Source organism: Psittacula echo (genome assembly GCF_963264785.1).
Source record: "Psittacula echo genome assembly, chromosome: 13".
NCBI classification, from domain to species: Eukaryota; Metazoa; Chordata; class Aves; order Psittaciformes; family Psittacidae; genus Psittacula; species Psittacula echo.
Window position 1 is genome coordinate 8,451,332 of NC_137749.1, and position 12,646 is coordinate 8,463,977.

The window sequence follows — 12,646 nt, forward strand, 5'->3', positions numbered from 1 at the left end:
GCAACAGAGCACATCCAAGAGCCATTTCCCACTGACTAATAATAAGCACAAGGCTATTTTACATCAACCTTTCTGAGAACATTAATTATGGTTTAGTCAGACACTAAGAATCTCACAATTCACTGCAAATGTCAAATCAAATACATATTTCTTGCACAAGTCTTTTCATGGATCCAGATATATGGAGGTTTTATAACAAAAAAAAAAAAATACATAAAATACTCATGTTAGCCTGTATCCCTTCTTAAACCCTTCCAAAAAGTTTGGAAGCCCAAAGCCCACTGCCAGAAACAGAATAAACATTGCTATTAACACTGCCACCTGCTCAAGGGAAAGATTACGTTTTTAAAAGGTTTGTAGTGGAAATGCACAAACATAGATGAATAGAGAACTTTAAAAAAAAACCAACCCCCTTCTTTCATAGAGTAGTGGAAGAATGAGAAGTGTTCATAATACTGTATTCCAACACAGCTGAGGGGCTGCTCAATACCTTCTCTGAACACAAAGGGACTGCCACTTGGTGAGCATCTGACAAAAAAAACAAGCCAACTGTTCAAAACACATCACCAGAGAAACTGTGATGAGCAGTCCCATCCTTTCAACAATATGGAAAGTCTGCTACTGAAGGAAGATATTAAAGGAAAAAAAGGAAAAAGTACTTACCAGCTTTAAGAGGGGAAAATGCAGCAAGCAGGTAAATGCAGAATAGGTGCTTTGGGACTACTGCTGTTTGGGTCAGCCAAATATAAAGGGTGAGGCATTTGGGGGGAAAAACCCTAAAGTTCCTCTAAAAGGCACCTCACAATGAGAGATCAAGAGCTCGGGAAAGGATGCAGAAAGGCAGTACTGTGAGGCTGCTTGGGAAGCAGCCAGTTCACGAACTATTGCTGAGAATACACAGCCTAAACTCTGTGAGTATCCCCTTACCCCAGGCTGGTTTCTAAACCTTAGCATCCATTGTTGTGAAAACCAGAAGATGTACACGGCATGCTCTTGGCCATGGGCTCTTCTCAACAGCTCCAGAAAATGCTGTTGTGGTTAAGCCGCCTCAATGAACCCCAGAACTCACGGGCAGGTCGGCACTGGAGGAGAAGTGGGCAATTTGTTCTGATAGTGAAGATTCAAAGCGTTCCATTAAACTAAACTGTGCCTCCCCTGACAGTCCTCACAGAACCACCTGAGCCACCTGCAAACGAGACCAAGCATCCCTCAGCCGAGACTCACACAGACCCGAGCAGAATTACACTCTACCCCGGGGCCCGGGGCCGCCGGTGCTCACGACCATGCCCGCAGCCCTCCCTGCCCGATGCTAAGCGTACACACCGCGCTGGGCTGGGAAACAGCCGTGGCACCGGCAAAACTGGCGGCAACACCAAACCTCCATCGAAAAAGCAGGCGGGTGAGTGAGAAGGCGGCGGCGAGTCACCTCACCGCTGCTGCTCCCCGTCCTCAGTGCCCGGCGCGCTTGAGGGCACCGCGTAACGGAGGCGCGAGGGTACGGTGAAGGTGTGGAACGACATATGGCTTCATTTATCAAAGTGCAGCTGCGGGTCACACCGCGGCGGGCAACACCCAGCCCAGCCCGCCCCGGCCCCTCACCACACACCACCTCGCGGCCCGCCGACGGGTGGGGAGCGGGACGGCGGCTCCGGCTTCCTGCGATTGGTCTCGGCGGGTGTCGGTCAGGACAGGCTGGCCTATCAGCTCACTCGTGAGGCGGGGAGAGAGGGAAAGGCGGGAAAGGGGCGAAAGGACGGTAACGGTCGCGGCACGCGCGGCCGCCGACAGTTTCTCGCGCCGCCGGCGGCCCCGTTATCTGGGCCCGTAGTCGTAGCTGGCGGGCGCGCCGGACGACGAGTACATGTTGGCAGCCGCCGCCGCTGCGGCAGCCGCGTTCATGTGGTGGTGGTGATGGTGGTGGTGGTGGTGGTAGCTGTGCCCGCGGATGCTCGGGAGGGGGTAGGGCGCGGGCCGGCTCTTCGCCCCCAGGTAGTGGTCGTAGGCGGCGGCGGCCGCCGCCGGCGGGTACTTGTAGGGATGGTGGTGGAGCGGCTCCGAGGCGGCGGGCTCCAGGCGCAGTTCGTGATGGGGGGGGCTGGGCCGGCCTCCCGCCGCACCGCCCAGGGACACCAGGCCGCCGCCGCCGCCCGGCAGCGTGGGGCTGAGCACGCGGGACATGAGCTGCTGGTGCGCGGCTTCGGCGTGCAGCGCCGTCCCGCCGGCCGCCTCCCGCTCGAACTCCCGCCGGCTCTCGGCAGCATCTGCGGGAGCACACAGCGTCAGCGCCACCGCGCAGCGGCTCGCTTCAATACACGGAAAAGCGGTGCGCGACCGTAAAAGGGAGGCTTGCAACGAGCGGAGTGCGCAGCGGCATGCAGCAGGAACCGGGGCTTGTGGGACAGGACCTTCTGACTGAGATAAATGGAGCTGAATTGACTGACAAGCTGGTACACGCCTGAAATTTTTGCAATTGTGTAACACTAAACAAATACAGACTTCCCTTTATTTTGCAGGCCTGGAGTGTGTTGGAAGAAAGGCCCTTGGTTGTCTCTGCAGTTGTTTGCTCTGCGTAATGGAAAAGGAGTCAATGGGCAGAGGCGCTGTTCGACCTGGCCGAAGCTCCTGAATGGGAGCAGGTCGGTCCTGAATGTGCCGATGGGGCACGTCAAAAGGGCATTGTGAGGAGAGCCAGTGGCCATCGCTGCATCCCTGCCTGAAAAGCTGAACTTGCTGCCAAAAAGTCAAAAAAGAGACACTAAAGGAAGAGGGTGGTGTGTTTTAAAGCAGCAAAGTTGCTTAAGCACAACAGCTGTGAGTCTTTTAGACTTACAGCGAATGAATTAGGCTATGAAGGTGGCTATTTTTGTTAAATAAAATAGGTGGTGCTGCAAAGCTCATTAGCACTGTAGCTGTGCCTGCTGCAGGCAGCAGTACACCGGCATGGCAAGCAGGGCTGGCCCCGAGCATGCACACACTGCGGTCCCGGGTGTCAGGCTGGCCAGGCCATTGCGGGCTCTCACCTTTCTCTGTCCCATTCTGGTGTGCCGGGGAAGAGACTGGATTCCGCGATCTGGCAAAAGCACTCATGAGAGGAAGGGCCCCTGGCCTGTGATTCCTGGGCCTGGAAGAGTAAAGGGAGAAATGATACCAATGGTCCAACAGAATGAGCACTTGGAATGCTGCTGCTGTGAGTTGCAGCTGGCAAATGGGGCATGCATCCCCTGAGCTTCCACGCAAGCCTTGTGCAGATGTGAGCTGGGCAGGTGCATGCGGAACTGGGGCTGAGTGTGGGGTGTAGTGACAGTCAATAAAGACAAAGCCTTACCAGTCCTCAGGGTCACAGTCTCTGAATCCCTTGGCAAAAGGGTTGCTGGCGATCTTCAGCTGTGTGATCTGTAGGGAGAAGCAGAAAAACGTCTCAAAGTGGCATACACACAGGGCCCTGGTCAGACAACAAGCATGACCCTGAGCTGGGTTTGGGAGCTGGGCATGCTTTACCACAGAGCACAAACATGTGCTTTCCCTCTTAGAAAACACCAGCTAGGATGCTATCTAATAGGAGTTTAAGGTGAAGGGAGAGGTGGCTGCAGGGGCTGTGTAAATGCACTTGTAAGAAAATGCCACGTTATATGGGTCACCACTGGAGCAGCTAAGACAAATCACTGGATAAATCATACTTACGTATTTCTTTAATTCGACTGGAGAAGGTGGGACATTTTCTACATTTAAGCAAATCCATGGATAAAATAAGTGATTGTGAGTTTCCGGAATGGGTTGAAAAACAAACTTTAAGCCCCTCAGTGACAGCTCCAGCCTTAGAGGTCAAACTGATAGAAAGCAGGAGAGACAGAGCAGCTGTCCGGAGCCATCAGAAAATGCCAGCCGGGAGAGACTCCGAAGCCCCTTAAAGGCACAGCCGTGCTCTGGCCCCGGCAGGGACCCCGGGGGATCCCGGGCCAATGCGCGGGAGCCGCGGCAGAGGGTGGCACCAGCTGCGGCCCCAGAGAGGAGCTAGGCGGCTCTGAGCAGCACTGAAAAGCCCCTGCTTTGAATCCCTATTTGCTCTCGCGGCTGGGATTCCTGCTCTTTACATTACACTAATGCGATTTAAAGAAGCAATTGGATTAACTGCTGCCCAGAAATCCGCATCAAATTAGGGGGGGTGGGTTGTTTTGTTTCGTTTCGTTTTTTAAACATGTAATTGTATTCTAGGGAGGAATTGACCGCTACGAGCTTAGAGAAGTAAAATCGCACATTTATCCTAACAAATTGAGAGTGACATTTCACAGCGGGAAGCCAGTAGTTTCCCAACTAGCCCCAGCCTCGGGTAATGAGCTCCCCTCGGGCGGGGGGGAGCCGGCCGTGGGGCTGCAGCTCACATCGCTTCCTCGGTGTGCAGAGACGCAGAGCTCAGCTCAGCTCCCCGGCTATCGGAATAGGGTTTAGCAGACGGGGAGGAGGCGGCGGGAATCCCGCCCCCCCTCGTACTCCCGCAGCCCGGAGCAGGGAGCGTCTGCACCAGCGGTATCTCCGCGGCGACCCCAACCCCTGTTTTCGGTTGCCCCGGGCCCCGCTGCCTCCTCACTCGGTGGTTCTGGTAGGCGGTCACGGCCGTGAAGCGCGTCTCCTCGAAGACGAAGGTTTTAAAGTTCTCCTCTGCGTATTTCTCGCTGTCTTTCCGGGGGTCCACGTAGACCACGTGAAAACGCGGCTGGTATCTGTGCATGGAGTTCAAAATGATCTGAATGATAAAACGAGCAAGGAGACAATAACTGATTCAGGCGGAGCATGGAGAGAGGAGAGCGCAGCCCCCGGCCCTGCCGGCTACCCTACCCGGGGGGGGGTGCGGGCAGGGACACCCCACGGGAACCACGGCACGGAGCGTTTGTGCAACCTCGCCCGGCAACACTTACATGCCCGTTGTCATCCAGCAAATTATTGGTCAGTTTGAGCTTATCGAAGGAAACGATCTGCTTCATCCACTGCGCCCCTTTCGCCGGGGAGTCGGGGTGGTAGTGCACCCTCCCGGGGGTGGCAGGGTCGGCTTTGCCGGCCACCAGCCAGGAGGAGCTGTGGAAGGCGTACCTGCCAGGGGGAGAACGCACTCTCAGATGCAGTCCAGCGGCTCCCACCCAGCACGCCGCGGCCTCGCAGAATCCGGACAGGGAGGGTCCTTCATCCCAGTCCCCCCTGCCCCTTCGTGTCCTACAGCAGTGAGCGAGCTCGTCTCCACAGCCAAATTCGTTGAGGGGAGAATTAGTATTTTAGCAGGTCGCTAATGGAACTGGCAGGAGAAAAATCTGCAGGATGGAGGAAATTTATAGCTACCTGCACAGATTTGGAAGAGAAGCCACAAAAGCTCCCCTTTCCTCTAAAAAAAATTTTAAAGGGTGAAAGGGAGCTCTCTATACAGTAATATTCTGGCTTTAAGTGAAGACTGGAAAGTTATGTGTAGATTAATAGCAGGTCCAGAGTTTAGCAGCCTTGTTTCATTCTTTCAAAGTACATATTAAACAGTAACATTTAAAACAGAGAAACCAATCTTCTATACACGTGTTTACTTTAAAAGCCAGTGTTTGCACAGGGGGAATTAGACACCATTGGACTTGAGCAGAAACATTACTTTTTAAAGATATACTCAATTGGATGTTATATATCCCACTTCCCTTGACAAGCAAACATTTCTAGGACGCCCTGAGAATTTGGATATCTGTCTAAATATTTATATATCGGACCCTGTGATTCCTACATGGCTGCCTGCTCGGCGTCCTGATCTGAAGCTAAAAACATAATGCGCCTTTCACTGTCTTCAAATTAAAGGGGTGCCAAACCAGACCCCATCGCTGCCTTGCGAGTCACCAGCTTCCAAGGCCTTCCCACACCGATGCTGGAAACAAGGGCCAGGGTTTTGTGGCTCAGATGGCCGGTGCCCTTTGCACAAACCCCACTCTCCTCACCCAAGCACCCAGTGAGCTCCCTGACAGGCACGGTACAGCCCTGCCGAGCCATCGGCCCCAGCCGAGAGGCTACAGCACTCAAGGACCATCGGGGAGTATTTGTTAGGGAGCAATGGGCTTTTGCTGGGTGGAGACATGGAGCAGCAGGACTGGGAGGGCTTTTCTGGGAAAGACAAGGCAGCTCCTGCCCGGTCCGGCCGCGGGCATTGTGAGAAAGCCGAGGAGGCCCCACGGGTCCATGTCCCGTGCAGCCGAGACCTCCCGGTTCCAAACTCGTAATGGTGTGAAACAGACCCCGGAGCAGCCACATCCCACGTCTTCTTCCCGACTCACACCGACATGTGTCAGGCCCAGAAGCGCATCCCCGAGCCCCGAGGGTACAGGAAGTGAGCAGCGACTCTCCAGCTCCCAAAGCGCTTGAGAGTCACAGGATGAGCAGCATGCTACTTACCGGTATCGCTTGTCGTCCACAGGGACGAAATCCATGAGGAGCATGTAGTCAGCCATAGGGTCCATCCCGAATATTTTCACCTGGAAGGTGGGGAACATCCGCCTGGCACAGAGAGAGCAGAACTGAGTTGAGGGGCAGTGGGAGCCCTGAGGGGCTGACACAGATACCCGCACCCTCCCTGACCGGGGGTGCTGTGAACGGGAGCCCCACAACCTCCCAAGTCCTCCCACCTCCTGCTGTCCTGATTCCTGCCCGGTTGCAATGTTCGACCCCCCCGCAGGAACCGCCGGCCAGAATGGGAGAAAAAGACAGATGCTGCAGGGCAGTGAGGAGAGAGAGGCTGCCGTGTCCTCTGGCCCTCGGCAGCATCCCGCAGGACGACTCTGGCCCTGCCTCTCCTGCCGGCTCCAGGACCGTTTGTGCTGGACACCCAAAATGCCCCACCGGAGAAGGGGAAACAACTACCACCACAGCCTTTGTCAGGAGAGACACAAATGAAAAGAACTTCTTCCCCTCAGCTTCCTCATCCTTTTTCCAGCTGACCTGATTTGAGGCAGATGAAAGGCATTACCCCGTCTCCGGACACACCACACCGAGCCGCTGGCAGAGCCCTGGGAGGCTCGGGCAACCCGGGCGGCATGTCTAGAACCTCCTGCGGGCAATGTGAGGGTTCCCACTTCTGCAATTTCTCCCCTAAATCTGTGCCCGTTTTAAAGCTGTTGTTACAGCAGCACTGTGGTCTCTGGGGCCAGCAGGAGACCTCCCGCAGCCCGGAGGCCAAACACACCCCGCGGCAGGCAGGGACCAAAGGGCAGTGGGGATCCCCCCAGCGAAACCGCTCTCGGCTTCGCTTCTTTGTCAGAGCCTGATCGAGCTCCCTGTCCACGCACCTTTACGGGACAAAATGAGAGCGCGAAGGTGCCCGGGACTCCCGGGTAGGTCAGCTTGCCCTCCAGGGCTGTCCCCGCTGCTCTAGTCTGCGCAGGCCCCTGGAGACCCCAGGCTATAGCCGGGGGAGCGGGTTCCACGCTCAGGGAGGGCACGATTCCTTCGAGGGGCTGTGGGGAAAATGCGATCGAGGGGGGCTAAGAGATGGGGTTGCGCACCCCACCTCCCTCTGCACACTTCGGGGACAGGGCCTGGCCCGCGGCTCCCTGGCGGGATGCACCCTCGCATTTGGGCTCGTTACGGCTTCGGTTTTGTTTGGTACACTTCTTGTCCCGAGTAGGAAACGAAGCGAGCAACAGCGGGCGGCATTTCGGGAAGGTGATTTGCAGCCGTTGAAAAACCAAACTCCCAACATCCCCAGTAAAAACAACCCGGATCAAACCTGGACACGGAGCCTCCCCCCGGCTCATTCTCGGGGCGCACGGCCGGACCCGCCGTGCCTCTTCCCGGAGCTTTTTTGGTTGTGTGCCGTTGCTCTACGCCGACGACAGGCTGCCTGCCAAGGCGACGGGCAGCGGGCTCTGGCCCCACAGCACCTTCAAGCCCAGGCCTGGCACTGCCGGGCAGCATCGGGATCGCAAACTGCGCCTCCCTCTCTATAACGCTTTAACAAATTCTGACGGACGTTTTCAATTTCTCCCTCTGTTGTTATTATTTTTAAAGGTGTAAAAGCCCCCATTAGCTCCAGTTCCGGTGTTTCTTGTTTTAAAACTTAGTTTTAAAACAAACAACCCGAGATGATAAGACCCACCTAGACAAACAGCAGGGCCAGCCCAGAGGAGCTGGGGAGAACGGGCTTTGCAGCGCTTTCGCCGAGCCCTTCTTTTCCTGCTGGTTTTACCCCGGTTTCCCCTGTTTTTACCCCCCTGTCTGGATATCTGTCGGTGTCAGAAAATAAGCGAAGTGGAAGAAAGCCTCTCATTCACATCAAGCTGGTTCATTTCCGAGCCCTTTTGGAGTGGGATATTTGTAATGCTTTCACTGTCCCGGGAGAGCCAAGAAAGCCAGATCGAAGAGCTCCTGTTTGCAGAGAGCCTCCGCCTGGAGCCTCAACGACCTTTTCCGCTAAGGAAAGCAGCGCCGATCCCGGCGCCGGGCTCAAAGGCCGCGGCCGGAGACAGCGGGCTGCGCAGCCCGGCGCCGGGGCAGGCACCGGCTGAGGGAAATCACGCCCGGGGTCCCACACCACCGCGCCAGCCCCTCCTCCCAGTACGGCGGGGACTTTAGTAAATCGCTAATTAAAAAACTAACCAAACAACCCCCCCCCCCTGCGTATATACAGAAACATTTCATTTTTTGCACCTTAGGGACCCTCAAAACCGCTGGAGGGAAAGCGGGAGAGCACGGCGGCGGTCACCGCTTGTGCTGGGCCCTTTCGGAGCGGAGCCCAACCGGCAGCGCTGCGCCCTTCTCCCCGGCGGCGGAGCTGCAGCAGCGGCCGGAGCTCCCACTGCTGCCCTGCGGCTCAGTGCGAGCCGGCACCGCGGGGTTTGATCATTTGTTTGTTTTTCTTTTCTCTCCCCCCGCCGGATCATTTTAAACCAAGAGAAGAGACCCGAGCCCGAGCAATGAGCTTGCTCCCCCCTAAGGCAGCGCTTGCCCGGAGCCCGCGCGGGGAAAGCTCCGCAGTTTTGCCCTAAGCCGCCGCGGCCACGGCACTTCCCGGAGACTGCAGCTAAATGCAGAAATTAACAACCGTGATTGGGGCTTCTCTTCTCTCCCACAAGTTTTGTTGGTTTCTAACGCGATCGCATCGACCGCTTCCTTTGTTCCCTGGCAGGGAGCGGGGTCCCGGCCCGCCGAGCCGAGCGTCCGGAGCAGGGCCGAGGAGAGCCAGGCACAGCCGGGCTCGTTACGGAAGAGCTGGGAAATGCAACAGTCCTGGAAGACGTTTCAAGGTGCAGAATGAGGGTCTATTTGCTTCCCCGCCGGCGGGAAAAGCTCTGCCCGTGCTAAAAAAATTAGTTACAGGTACCGCACGGGTTGGTTTGTTGACTTTTCCTCCCCGCCCCGTGCCGTCGCTTTCCGCTCCGGGAGCACAGTGTCCTCCGCAAACACGGATCTACGTCCCGTGTGGGGTAACCGAAAGCCGAAAGCTCCCGGAGGAGCACAGCGCCCTTTCCAGCGGGTGTGAAAGCCGGCAGTGGAGCGCACGGCGCGGCTCCCCGAACCGGGCCGCCTCACTCACACCTTCGCCTCCAGCCTGCAGGAGCCGCGCGTTCCTCCCCGCAGCACCCAAGGCCTTCGGGCCGCAAGAGCTCGCAGATTTCGCCCCGGGAGGAGCGCTAGGATAAAATGACGGCAACCGCCGGGCCGAGCCGCCCCGCAGCTCGCTCTTGTCCAGCCTCGATTTTCCCCCGACCCGCGAATTCAACCGCCCCGGCGTGCCAGGGTGCCCGGGGCCGGAGGGAGCGGGTGGAGAACCGGTCTGCTCAGAGGCTTCGCACTGACCTGCCGGCCTTGGTGACGATCATCTCGGTGCCCAGTTGGTTGAACTCGTCCCACAGCGCCTTCATCTCCAACTGGACGCTCACGTTAGCCACCTTCGGGTTCTTCTTCACCGGCGCCTTGGCCGCGGCGGCAGATCCCGCGGAGCAGCCCGAGACGGCGGCCGGCCCCGCAGCGGCTCCCCCGGTGCCCTCGGGCGGCTCGGGGCCCGGGGGCGGCGGATTGGCCCCGGCTGCCGCCGCTGCCCCGCCGAAGGGGTAGCCGTGCTGGGGCTGTGGCGGCGGGTGCGGATGCTGCTGAGCCGTGCAGGGCTCGTAGTGCGGCGGCTCATGCTGTCCATACGGGTCCCCCGGGGAAGGGGAGAGGTGGTACCCCCCGGAGGCATTCAGGCTGCTCAGGCTGTTGGCCGTGAAAGCTGCAACATCGCAAAAATGGGACAGCTGGGTGAGCCAGGGGCTGGAGATAGCTGAAATCATTCCAAAAACAGGCGGTCAGGGCTCCGCTCCGGCTCCCGCTTCCCCCCCCAGCTCCGCGCCGCTCCTCCGGCCGGCTCCGCGGGGTGCCCTCCGCCTCCTCTCCTGCCCCGCGCCCAGCCCAGCGGGGCGCCTCCCCCTTTCCGCTTTGCTTGGCCCCAGCCCCGCTCCCCCCGGGGCAGGCGGGGAGCTCGCTGCTCCCGCTGCCTGCCTCGGCTCCTTTTTTTTTTTTTTTCTTCCTTTTTTTTTTTTTTTTTTTTTTTTTCTTTTTTCCCCTTTGCAAACCCCAGAGATCAGCCAAGAGCCGCGGCGGAGCAGAGCCCTTGCGATCTCTGCAGAAGGCCTCCCTTGCTGCACACGATTTGGGACAAAGCAAACTTCCCCAGACACTGCTTCTCCCCTAACATTCCCCTCCCTCCCCCCCCCCAAAAAAAAAAAGAAGCCAAAAAAGAGGAGGAGGGGGGAACTCAAAGCCAGAAACCGGTTCTTATTTCCGTGTAGCTGCCGTGCTGCAGGTAACGTCCCTCGCTCTGGGGCCACGGCTGACAGGGAACAGGTAGACCTCGAGTGGCAATTCCCCCCCTTATTTCCATCCCCGGGTGAGAGAGGGGGAACAGTCGGGGACCAGAGCAAAGCTCCGGGTCCGCGCCGAGGAGCGCCGGAACGGCCCCGGCCGAGCAGCCCTTGGGCGCCTGCTTGAGCGGGCCCTGCGGCGCATGACAGGCCGCCCCGGGGATCGGACGGTTCCTTTGGATCCCCTCCGATGCTGAAGGGCTCCCCGAGGTCCTGGAGGTCTCTCGAGTTATTTCCGCCGCAGTTCCCAGGCCGGACAGCGGCTACAGAGCCGGCGGGAGCCGAGCCCCGGCCCGCCACTGCCCTGGGCACAGCCGGCACAGTCGGGGGATGCTCCAGCACCTCCGAGGAGACGCAGATCCAAGCGGCAGAGCCGTCGGAAGCCGTCACTGGGGTACGGGCAGAGCCTCATTCTCCATAGGAAGGCTGAGGGGGCCCGGCAAAACCCCTGTGGCCGGCTCCGCGGGCAGGCCGCGCTCTGTGCGTTCCCCCTGGCCCGGCAGCGGGGCAGGGACGCGTAGAAACACCCCGGGACGCAGTGGCCGGAATCCGACCCGCGGCCATGGGGGGCCGAGCGCAGCGCTCACCTTCCATGTCCCTGGTGACGGTGCTGAAGTGCATCTTCTGCGGACGGCAGCCGGGGCGGGCGGGCTCGCTGCGGCCGCCGCGCCGCTCCTCCAGCGCTCCCTTCCCTGCTTTCTCGGCGGCGGCGGCGACTGAAATCAGAGAGGCGATACTGAAAGCATTTGCCTTGGGAGACAGAGGGCTGTTTTCGTCCATAGGGGAGACACCAATGCAGGAGCAGCAGCCGCGACAGCCTCCCACCACGAGCCCCCCCTCCCACCCCCTCACTCCCCTCCTTTCTACCACACCATCCAGGGAGGTGCGAGAGAGACCCCCCTCCTTTCAGACGGGGGGGAGGGAACCTTAAAAAAACCCAAAACAACCAAAAACCCACACCAGAAAACAACCTAAAGCCTCGGTGTTCCCCCCGGGAAGGGCGTTGGGGAGCAAGAAACTTCCCCGGGCCTCTTTGCAGCCAGCACCGAGCACCGCAACGGCTGGATCGATCCCTGTCAGGGAGAGGGGACCGGGTAGGGGGGTGAATAAAGAAATATCCCCACGAATTTCTTCCCCAGGGTCTCGGTTTCTCTCCCCTCAACTTCGTTCCCTGCGATTTAATTAATTTATTTTTCTATTTTCCCTTCCCCCTAGCCACCACCTCCTGCTTCTGCCCCCCCGTCCCCTCCTTTTCTCTTGCACGTAGGGAAAGTGTCTCCCTTATAGGCGCTTTCCCCCATTCAGTGGCTGGGAGGCGTCACATGGAACCCGGGGGTGTTTGCCTGCAGAAGCGGCGGCGGCAGCGGCGAAAGCGAAGTGAAACTCCTGCCGAGACGGTGTCAAAGGGCTGGGGAGGCCCTTCCCCGCCTCCCGGGCACGGCGAGCTGCCGGCGGGGAGGGATGGGATGTGGTTCGGGGCGGGCGGAGGGGTCGATGGTGTCAATCACGGCACCGGGAACCGGCCGACGGGAAGGGAAGAGCCGAGCCGAGCCGAGCCCGGAGTCACGCTGCGGATGTCCGGCACCGAGAGGGAGGATTGCTCCCTTCCTCCAGCCCTTATCCAGGACGGTGCCGCAGGCTGACCCGGCTCGGCTCGGGGACTCGCAGTCCGAGCGGTCGCAGCGCCGGGCACGTCGGGGCGCGATGCGGGAGCAGGTGCCGTCTCGCCGGGGCAGGATGTGACCCTCCAGTCCCGGGCCACCAAACCACCAAAGCACCCGCGGGCGTTCTAGCAT

At 58.7% G+C, this 12,646-nt stretch overlaps 1 protein-coding gene across 1 annotated transcript; it reads right to left on the reverse strand.

Moving 5' to 3' along the window:
• Positions 1 to 1,812: 1,812 nt before the first annotated feature.
• TBX1 (T-box transcription factor 1) lies at positions 1,813 to 11,630 on the reverse strand (the record flags this gene model as incomplete). Its single annotated transcript, XM_080628720.1, has 8 exons — positions 1,813 to 2,261; positions 3,021 to 3,121; positions 3,326 to 3,393; positions 4,586 to 4,741; positions 4,914 to 5,085; positions 6,409 to 6,510; positions 9,808 to 10,219; positions 11,438 to 11,630. 8 exons carry the CDS (start codon positions 11,628 to 11,630, stop codon positions 1,813 to 1,815), a joined length of 1,653 nt encoding a protein of 550 aa, XP_080484846.1.
• Positions 11,631 to 12,646: the final 1,016 nt, after the last annotated feature.